This window comes from Diabrotica undecimpunctata, chromosome 1 (genome assembly GCF_040954645.1).
Source record: "Diabrotica undecimpunctata isolate CICGRU chromosome 1, icDiaUnde3, whole genome shotgun sequence".
In the NCBI taxonomy this organism is placed as follows: domain Eukaryota; kingdom Metazoa; phylum Arthropoda; class Insecta; order Coleoptera; family Chrysomelidae; genus Diabrotica; species Diabrotica undecimpunctata.
In genome coordinates this window covers 71,200,392-71,212,328 of record NC_092803.1, presented here as the reverse complement: position 1 = coordinate 71,212,328, position 11,937 = coordinate 71,200,392, and the positions used below count along the sequence as shown (strand labels likewise).

General features: G+C 33.1%; 1 protein-coding gene across 1 annotated transcript; it reads right to left on the bottom strand.

Moving 5' to 3' along the window:
* Positions 1 to 3,427: 3,427 nt before the first annotated feature.
* On the bottom strand, positions 3,428 to 4,285 carry LOC140431193 (uncharacterized). Its single transcript, XM_072519149.1, has one exon. It carries the CDS (start codon positions 4,283 to 4,285, stop codon positions 3,428 to 3,430), a length of 858 nt encoding a protein of 285 aa, XP_072375250.1.
* Between the last annotated feature and the right edge of the window lie 7,652 nt (positions 4,286 to 11,937).

Sequence of the window (11,937 nt, the reverse complement as noted above, 5' to 3'; positions counted from 1 at the left end):
GTTGTGGTCCTTTTAACCTATACAGGCTTCTCCAATTATATTACTTTATGAATTTCTCTCTTATTATATAAATCCTGCCTAAGCATCTCCCTTCAAATCTTCTTTGGTTTTGCTCTCGTATTGCTTCCAAGAACTTGTAAATTGGCAATTCCTTATATTGGGTATATCACATTAACGCTTAACATGCCCATATTATTTTAACGTACGCTCTATCATTTTAATATTAATTGGTGCCACACCTAGGCTTTCCCTAATCTATTAATCCTTACTCTCCTTTCTTTTGTTACTCCACTCATTCGTTGTTTCTCTTTCTTTTTAACTGCCCACAATTCAGTTCCGTATTTTATGCCTAGTTTTCTGCCAGTTTTATAGAATTTTTCTTTCAGTTTTATTGGAATCTATCTGTTAAATAACACACCAGTCACCACCTTTTATTTCATCCATCTCGCTCTAACTCGCTAATATTCTGTAATACCGATCAGATACTTAAAACCATTACTTAACTTAATCTTAATAGTCCGGTATATGATGGTAAAAATAATAGAAAAGCTCTGAATTTTTTTATATGCATCGATTTGCTTGAAATTTTGACAGTAGGTGGAGAATTGCTCAGAGATCAAAATCTACCCTATGCCAATATGCTTATTTCCTCTGTACGTGGCTAACACCCTAACTCGTGATGTGGAAAATTTTTTTAAAAAAAACTATGGTAGTCGCGAGATGAGTAAATTTTAAGACAAAAATGTTCTGTAGAGCTTTTCGAAACGTCAATATTTTAGAAGTTATTCGTGACTAAATGTTCCCAAATTATACTTTAAAACAGCATATTCTTAAGCGGTTTTTTCCAAAAATTTAAGCTCTATTGGGAAAACTGTTTGGATATAAAATGGAGTTTATAAAACAAAGAGACCCATTTTTCATTGTCACCGTATACTTAGTATTAACAAAGTTATGCCCGTTTCAATGTAGACTTTTATTCATCGAATACAAAATTAAACATATGATGTTGAATAACCGGAAAACGGTAAGTTTTTCGTAAAACACTTATAGAAAACTTTTTTACAGATCTTATAAAAGCGATTGAAATGATAAAGCAAAACCTAGGATATAAGGTTTTAATCAACATAAATTGTACATATAATGTTAACAAAAACAATAGAAATTAATATGGCAGTGACAGTGACTTCTTTCAAACACTGACAGCATAAAGTTAGCCTACAATATTAGAAGTCCACAGCCAAAGCAATACTAAGGAAGTTAATATCACATCATTCTCCCACACTATAATCTTCCAAATACCGTGGTAAATGACGAATTCTTTCAGATCGTCTAGGTAGTGCTGAAGGAGGCGATAAGCTCTGTTCAGAACTCATTGGGGGTTCTTCAAGAAGTAATGAATCCGGTGGAGGGGGAGATGTAGATGTATCTGACAGGGGCTGCATGTTTTGCGTGGTTGTATTGGATGAGGAATCATTAAGACTCGAATGTAACTCATGTGGGTCTTCTACGAACACTGATTCTTGACCTGGTATATCTAGTATTTCCCCTTCACCTCGTCCACACGGAGCCAGATGACGATTATACACTGTGGTCTCCCGTCCGTCTTTCAGTTTAACAAAAGAGTATTCAGGATTTGCCTCTATTACCTCCACTTCCTCTACGATAGGCTGGTACTTGTTCTTCCGATCGAACCTTTTCATCAAGACATGCCCAGATTCTGCTAGCCATGACGGTATTGTATTCCCATTTGGAGATCGACGTGTGTGCACGAACATCCTTTAATGCGGCGTACAGTTAGTTGCGGTACACAAGAGTGAACGAATGGAATGCAGCACGACAGGTAGGTATTGTTCCCAATTCTCAATAGGTGCTTTATGTAATTCACAGGCCAGTTGAATAGCTTTCCAGACAGTAGAATTCAACTTCTCCACTTGACCATTTCCTTGAGGATTATAAGCAGTAGTTCTACTTGTTGCGATTCTTCTGGAGTTGAGAAACTCTTTGACTTCAGCTGACAGAAATTGAGTCCCCCTATCCGAATGAATGTATGCAGGCATTCCAAACATCATGAATAAGTTATTTAAATTCTTGATTACTGTTTTGGCACTAATGTCACCGCATGGGAAAGCAAATGGGAATCTGTAATACTCATCTATTACCGTAAAAATATAACGATTATTGGTATTCGAAGGCACTGGTCCTTTAAAGTCAATACTAAGGCGTTCGAAGGGAGATGTGGCTTTTATAAGCTTTGGAAAAAGCCCCTCATTCTTAAAGTATCTCGGCTTAATTTTAGCACATACCCCACAGTCACGAGTCATAGTCTTGACTTCATTGAGAGAGAAAGGCAAATTATTTGATTTTATCCAATAAAACATACGTGTTACCCCTGGATGACAAAGTGCAGTGTGAAGTGACTTGAGTTTTGATGCACCTGCCGCCGTGGTAGTAGCACAAGAGCAGATGCGCGATAAAGCATCCGCTGCTTGGTTGTCTTTTCCTGATCGATACACAATGTCATATTTATAAGGTGCCAATTCAAGTCGCCATCTTTGTATTTTCTCATTTTTAGTCTTGCTGGAATGCTTCGCGTTAAACATAAATGTTACAGACTTTTGATCAGTAATGATTGTGAAAGGCTTTCCTATAAGAAAATGGCGCCACTTCTTTAGAGATTCAACAATAGCATATGCTTCTTTCTCCACAGCAGAATGGTTCAGCTCACTAGAGTTAAGTGATCTTGAAAAGAAAGTAACGGGTCTGGAATCCTGACTCAAGGTAGCAGCAATTGAGTGTTCTGAAGCATCAGTTTCAACAACAAATGGTATATTTTCGTTGATAGCGTAAACAGATGACTTTGCAACTATAGATTTCAGATTTTCAAAACAAGATAAAGCATCTTCGTTCAATGGAAAATTGTTGACATGAGCTAATGTGTGGACTCTTTCGGAAAATTTGGGGATCCATTTTGAATAATGGGCAAACATACCTAATACCCTTCTGAGAGATGCAGTGTCATTCGGTAGAGGGATTTTTAATACGGGTTGTAGTCTGCTAGCATCGGGCTTTATGACATGGTTTGGTCCTATAGTATAACCAAGTAAGTTTATTACTGTTTGATTGAATTTGCTCTTGGTTTTGTTTAGTGCCAAGCCATATTTGTCTGTGGCCTTCAGAAAGTTCTCAAGATTTTTGTCATGATCTACCTTCGTCTTACCACAAACAGTTATATCATCAAGATAGGCATATATCCCTTCAAGGTTTTCTGTGCATATGAGCCAGTCAATTGTTCTTTGGAAACTGACTACACCATTGGTAACACCAAACGGAATGCGACAAAATTGGTACAGTTTCCCAGCGGCTTCAAAAGCTGTGTACATCTTTTCATGTGGAAGTATTGGAAAGTGATGGTATGCACTTTAAAAATCTATTGCACTAAAGACAGTGAATTGTGATACAGTGATAGAGCATCATGACTAATTATAATATCAGCACAGATATTTTTAACTATAAGTAAATTAATGTTGTCGTAGGAGTGATCACCAATTTTAATATTTTGAGTAGTCACACCTTTAACTTCAGAGGTGGGTGATAATGAGGCCATAGAAACAGTCTGAATACAAGGCTTCCTAGGGACTTTGCACAGGTTAGCAAAGTCTTCATTAATAAAACTGACAGAGCTACCAGTATCTATAAGGGCATCAGCACGAAGACCTTTTATAGATGCAGGCACTATAGCTTTTTTCAATGAAGCAGGAGTAGCAGCAATAATGCAGGCTGTGCAGTTTTCATAGCCTTCAAATACGTTGGCAGATGCACTAGTGCTCTTGGAGCGGCAAACCTTTGCAAAGTGTCCCTTTTTATTACAGGATTTGCAAATGGATTCTCGAGCAGGACAGTTCTTCCTTGAATGTATTGGCCCACCACAGAAAAAACATTTGTGTCCTGACCTAGAAGAGTTAGTAGAGTTGATATCAGCTGTCACAGTGACACATTCAAAATTTGTTGGAGAGCTCTGTGACTCAAATTGATAGTTACCAAGTAGCGCAGTAAGTGTCGAATGTTGATTTGAATAAACCTGAGAGTTGAGTTCTGCTATTTCCATTGAAATAGCTATATTGTAAGTTTCTTCTAAAGTTAGTGTTAAACTCTCTAACAGTCTCGATCGTATCTTTGTGGATGTCATTCCAGCAATAAAAGCTCCACGGATTGTATCATTTTTATTAGTATCAGCATCTACAGCAGTAAAATTGCAGTCTTTTGCTAACTGTTTTAAAGATTGCATCTAAGAATCGATAGACTCATCTGTCTGTTGTCGTATGTGAAGAGCATGAATAGTATTGTTTGGTTTGATGTATATTTTGTCAAGAGTTTGAATGGATTCGTTGTAAGTGTTACAATCACTTATATATGTATATACTCGTGGCGAAATATGATTTATTAACAGTTGTAGCTTAATATCATTAATATCTAGGGGTGGTACAGCAGCACTATCAGCAGAAACAGCGGGAGTGACAATATGGGCAGCTAAAAAGTTCATAAAAGTTCTTTTCCAATGGTCCCATTCCTTTGCTGTTGATTTCACAGATGGATCCCCGTCGAACCTCTCGGGTCTTAGATACTTCTCCATTTATGTTGATTAAATTGAAATGATAAAGCAAAACCTAGAATATAAGGTTTTAATCAACATAAATTGTACATATAATGTTAACATAAACAATAGAAATTAATATGGCAGTGACTTCTTTCAAACACTGACAGCATAAAGCTGCCTACAATATTAGAAATCTACAGCCAAAGCAATACTAAGGAGGTTAATATCACATCAGCGATTTTCATAAAAATTAAGATAAATTATAATTAAAATAAAGTCCACTTATTTTTTTTGTGACGCAGAAAGTAACAAACTCGCCCCTGTCAAAACCATTTCAATCCTGGTTGAAACTATTTATTGTTTACACTTGTAATATTGCAAAATTTAAAAACTCATTTTTTCTTTATATCTCTATATTTCGCTAGTTTTTTGTTAGCTTCACCAGGAGAAACTACAAATAAATAATAAATATTGAACTTAAAGAATTAAGAGTATTTTAATATTATATATATATATATATATATATATATATATATATATATATATATATATATATATATATATATATATATATTTATATATATATACATATATATATATATATATATATATATATATTTATATATATATATATATATTTATATATATATATATATATATATATATATATATATATATATATATATATATATATATATTTATATATATATCCCGTTCATTGCCTAATCCGCCTTTGGGTTCCCGTTCGCCAAGCCTGTCTATTCTGCCAGTCTTACGAGAGACGATTACTGGTTTCAATATGGTATTAGGTATATATTCTTTTTTTCGTTTGCGGTCTTATATTTTTCTGGAATTATAGTACTGAATTCAATGCACCTATAACTTGTTTCCCTTTGGTTATTCTGTCTTTTATGGTTTCATCAGTTCTTCTTGTCTTTGTTAGTTTTACCCCCAAATATATACATTGATCGCATTTCTTAATTTTCCCGTCTTCATTTTAACATTTCTTTGTTCAAAACAGTACTCAAGGACAATATCGCTTGGGTGTATAATTAGTGATTAAAAAACATAAAAAAACAAAAGTACACATAAAACAAATAATAGCAATAGTTTTATACATATTAAAAATACACAGGATGGTTAAAAGGTTTTATTGTTTGAACAGAAAAATTTATTTAATTTATTTAGAATATTACAGTAATTAATTAATACATAATAATATATAATAATAGAATAATACAGGTTTTTTTTTAAATATATTTCTTTATTGATTTCCAAAAACAGTCTTTTTTCTTGTCTTAATATCCTGCCATTTGGTGATCACACCGGTGCCGTTTTTAAATGGTGGTCAACTGCCGCACACGTATTTTTCTGTTTTATACAGTCACTTCTGTGTTGTATTATTCTCTGCTTGAGCCATTGTGAAGTTTGGCCGACATAACAGCTCTGACAATTCGAACAAGGCCACTTGTAGATGACATTACATTTATAAAGAATTGGAGTCTTGTGTTTTATTTTTGAAAACAGTTGTCGATTTTCCAATACATTATATTTAACAATTGTTATATTAGTAAATTGTTTAAATAATCTAGTCACAGAAGGGGTAAAACAAAATGGCAGTTTTTTATATTAGATTGGCTGTACTGCTCCCATATTAGTGAGATTGTCAAAAATTTTCAAGTTAAATATTAGTTTTTTGAGGATATGTTTTGGGTATTCATTATTTTCAAAGATGTTTAATAGCTAGTTTAAGATTCTGTTCTTGAACTTTTCGTCACCAATATGCCTTCCCCTATTTTTCATTGCAATTACTGTATTAAACTTTTGATGAGTCGGATAGTTTAAAAATTAATTTAAATATCTTCCAGACTTTGTTGGATTTTGATACAAATATATCATTATTTCATTTTGTTCAGTTCTTATTAATCTTGTGTCTAGAAATTTTATCGTACATTCACTTTTAATCTCTAAAATAAATTGTATATGTTTATTAGATGTATGAAAATGTTTAAGGTGTTTTAAGTTCGTCTACAAATTTTTTAATAAGGTGCAAAGAGAAACGCAGTTGTAGAAATAGGGTATAAAGTAAAAATGATTCAAAATGTTAATTGCTATTATTGGGCTAAGTATATATATATATATATATATATATATATATATATATACTAAATTTAGTTCATTATGGTATACGGAAATGTGGGACAATAAAGGCTACTGCATCATTTTATTTAAGACGTTTCGTGTATTAATCTATACACATCATCAGCAGTTCATCTACAAATTATTTAAATAACCAACATCTATAAAGACAAAATAATTGTACATGGTTGACCTTACAAAAGATCCGTAGCTTATTAAGTTGGAAGTGAAGACATAGCTTTATCTTCTTCTTCTTCTTCTTTTTATGTAGACAAAACTCTGTTTCAAATGTCTGTTTTTCAATGTGCTTCCAGTGAGTTCCATCGTTTTCGTGGTCTTCCTACTAATCGTCTTCCTATTGGAAAACCATCTCTTGCCGTCTTTACTACTCTATTTGTTTTAATTCGGCTTAGGTACATAGCTTTATGAAAGTAGTAAATCATTTTCTCCACGACTTCAAATTATTTCACATCGTCGATCGAAAAGTTCGGACATAGAGAAAACACCCGTGACAAACCCAGAAAAAGAAGAAATGGTAATAATAAATAAGGACGAAATAATAACTTCGCCGGGAAAGTGACCACTAGCGAAGATAAAACAAACACACCTAGAGCCGAAGGTTTCACACAAGTGGTAACACATCAGAAGGAATAATAACTACTCGTCATATAAAATCAGTCTCAATTGTAAGAGAATCAAACTCACGAAAGATAAGAAGAGCCCGTAATAAGTTAAAAAAATGTACTGTTTGTTTACTATTTCTAAAATTTTTGAAACCGTCAAATGCAGACATGTACAAAATTTATGCTCCATCCCCCGTATTGTATTCAGAGCATCCAAGCGATGTATACATAGACCAAAGGATATTTAGAATAATAATTTATATAGAAAAATAACGAATTTTATACAATGAACGGATGATAGTGCAAGGACTCGCCGCGCAAGCGCGGTCGCTAAGTTGTTACACCGGCTATCGGATGACAACAAAGTCGAAGTGATGATGAGGGGATTCGTTGAGACTTCTCTTTGAAAGTGAATGAATGTTCATTGGGTGGCAGGCAGATTTACTCCACGGCCCACGCCTAATATTTATACTACAATTTCAATCCTACCAAATCGTTGCAGTACTAAATCAATAACATAAATGGAACAAGAGAAATAAAACGTTACCTCAAATTATGTATTATTAAATAAATTTAGCCCGTAAATAAATATTAAACATTGAAATATAACTGAAATAAAATAAACCATACAAATGTAACACTATTTAACAAACAGTAAGAAAACCTACACACCTACAAACCTACCAAATAGTTGCGCCAAAACAAACAGGGCTTCTTGTCCATAAAAAAATTAAAGGTATAAGCGTTGCGTGAGCTCAGACGTAAACGCTGTAGAACATAAAAACAATAAAAAAACGAAGAACCGAAAACGCACTAGGTACTACTTACAATCAATTAACACAAAAATTGGTATAGAGCTAACGAACATAAACTATTGTAGCGAGATTAAATAAAACGAGCGGTTCGAATTTATATAAATATATTTATTTATAGTTTACAGTTCGGTACTCTCTTATCAACTAAAACTCTACTTCTAACATCGCGTCATATATATACCAAAAGTATTAAGTTCCAGAACATTCGGGAGTTGTCCCATCTCTAATTCGCCTACGTGACCTGTTGTTCTGTCTCTCACTCGATGGATCGCGAATGTTCTTGATGCCTTGTTAGAGTTGTAACCGTTATATGAGCCATGCCAAAAGCATGTTCGTAACACTATTAACAAAAAGCTTACAATAAAGCTAGCGGAGGGAAATATGTGCTCCCAAATCCATAAAGTGGAGGAAATCAGTGTCGAAGAAGGTAACCATGAAGAACAACGTAATAAAAAAATGGAATGAAATAAAAGAAAACCCTACAAAGAAAAACATATAAGAATATCTTCCTATATATTACACTAACACAAAAAGGTAAATCTAAAACAAATAAATTAACCTAAACTATTTCAAAATTACGTAAGAGGCATAATTCAATTTCTATAGCAACAAAAATTAAAATTACCTACCAAGGCGCATAATTGAATTTTTATAACATACAAATAAACAAAAATTAAAACTACAATATAACATGTACTACCCTCCGGCCAGAAGGGCTTTAATTGCGGTACAGGTTCCAATAGCCACTCTTCTACAACGTATTTTCACCAATAAATACTGGCTACCCCTATCGATTAGGTGGTGTAAGGCCTAAAAGTTACATTAAAAAATATATAAAACTCCCAACATACATAAAAATTTGCTTGTTTATGAACAATACGATTATTGTAGTACAAAAGAAAATGTATTACACATACCTGATGTTATGTTTCTTCACGGTGGATTCAGGAATAATTACAGTCTGTCTGTGGAATCGTGACATGGAAATATGTCCCTTAAAATACAGCATGAACTTGGCAACCACACAAAATATGCCTACAGCCATGATACTATGATTAAGAAGATAAGATATTGCGCGTAACGTAATTGGAGAGTTGCAAGTTCGTAATGTCAGTTTTTTGTATGTGTCAACAAATAATCTTTAATAAATATTTTGGAGATATCCTTTTGTGTACGATTATTGTAATTATTTAACCTTTATTTAATAGTATTATTTTGCTAATTGAATAATTTCATCACAGAATGCATAAAAATCCCATTTAACTTTAACAAGAATTCAAATTCTACTCTCCAATGACGACATGCGCGAACACGACCGATTTTGTGCTACGGGAAGATCCTATCTTGTAGTCATAGTATCATGCCTACAGCAACACTTCAATCTGCCCAAGTTCTATAACATAAGTTCAGGCCGATAAACGAGGGTGATCTATACAAAATCAATTGCCTAATAACTTATGTTTCACTCTCCATCATACGCCAAAAACGACCGTCAAGATGACGTACCGCAAAACAACCCTTGTCAGATTAAAAAGGCTACTACCCAAATATCACTAATATGGGAGAAATTGGGGCATAATCTGTTTACCAGAATGACTTTTGTATGTTATGCAAAAGTGAAATAATCTGATTGGCAGAATTAATATTTTAATACTTTATTTAGATTGTTGAATTTTTAATACGTAAAAATAGTGTACAAGGTCTGGAAGATATGTGTAAAATTAGCAATAATATAATAAATTGTAAATCACTATCGAGTCAACTTAAAAAGGAACAAAAACGAGCTGAAATGATAAGTAGAACATTAGAACTAGAAGATGACAGAAGACAGACGAAGAAACACATAAAACGTTTAATACAACTTCAGACTAAGTTGATTTTACAAAGGATAGCTTTAATTAATTCTGCGGAAAAAAGAATAAACGGAAATTTGAAGAGGTTCCGAGAAGCATTGATAAAAGGAGTTAAGGAATCGCCTTAAACCCTAAGCAATGTATCGTACAGAATTAACACAGATGAAAAAAAACATATACGACTTAAAGTGTTAGCGGCGTATGACTATGCAAAACAATATATGCTCTAATTTCTAAATTCTGTGGTAATAATTTCATAGTGCGAATATTATAGGTTTTAGATACGGCGGTCCTAAGGTACAAGGCAATGATCTTTTTGATGGATTTTTTTTTTATTAGTAAACTTATAAATTAGAATTTCTTTATATATAAATAAATTTTTATATAAAATCCTTTATAAAAGATATATAATTAAAAAACCCAATCGGGCTATATCACAAAACGTTTTCGGAATCTGCATTCCATCATTAGTGTTTGCTAAAAGCTGTTTAATTAAAAAGGGGACTACGGAAAGGGGGGGCCAGAAAAAAGAAGAATATCTTGGCTCCAGAACTTACGAAAATGGTTTTCCTTGACCACTTAAGAACTATTTCGAGCTGCGGTCAATAAAGTTAGAATTGCCATGCTAGTAGCGTAACGGATAGGCACCACAAGAAGAAGAAGAAGACTTTAATTAAAGAAAACGTGAAATTTAAATTTTAACCAAGGTTAATACAAAATGTGGTTAATATTTACAGGTGTACATGTTTTGAGCCACTAAATATTTGGGTAAAAATGCGTTAAATTTTATTAGTTTAAATTTAGATTACATTATTCGATCTTTAATTTTAAGATGTTGTTACCAGTGGAACTGATAACATGGCAACGCACGACTCTACATGAGGTTGCTGGTCCTGAGACAAAGTGTCTACGAGGACTTGTTGATAGCAACTGATTGAAATGACAATATTGACATGTTAGGACGAAAGTCTGAACAAAGCAGTCAGTTTAACGTAAGGTATATGTCTAAATATGACAGAAGCCAGCAAATTTTTAAAAATTGAATAAGTTAAAATTATAATAATATTAGAACAGTAGCAACCATCAATGTTGTAGTTTAAAATGTAAATTTGTCCTAAATTTATGTTAAGAACATTGAAAAAATTGTTTTATTAATTAATGTAGGTGGACTGAAGTGTGGTAAAATTTTGTGGGTACTGATAGGCAACCAACTATTCATAAGTCTAAATTAAGTTTTTGTAAACTAAAGATTTTAACAAAAGGCCCTTTATGTTTTGCAACATTTGGTACCTAGAAAATGGAAAAATAGACATATGTGGGAAGTTGGGTTCTTTAAACTTTATTGTTGAGGAGTGAAATAGTAAATGATGTATTTGAAAGTGCTATTGAGATAAAATGTAAATAGAAGGAAATATTTTTGTAAAAAGCAAGAGGCAATGCTTTTTAACATAGAGTGTGTTAATGTTAACATATTAACATTAAAGATATAATGTAATCTAAATTTAAACTAATAACATTCAACGGGTTTTTACGCAAATATTTAGTGGCTCAAAACATGTACACCTGTATCTAAGTATGTATTTTAATTCTATACATTTTATAAAAGATTTTAAATAAAAACATTTTTTGATACATGGTATACAGTCATCTACAGAAACTTAGTTTCCTTGTGGATTCTTATTATAGTCTAATAAGTCTCTCTAGTCATTTTTTAGTTAGGTCGGTTGTATTTATTATGAAGCTTCTTCTTCTTCTCATTGCGCCGCCTTCTTTCGAAGGTTGGCGATCCAAATGGCAATTGTAGTTTTGGAAACTGCTGCGCGAAAGATATCTGCGGATTAGCGGTCGAACCATCTCCTCAAGTTTTTCAGCCACGAGTTCTGGCGTCTTTCTACTGATCTTTTGCCCTGTAC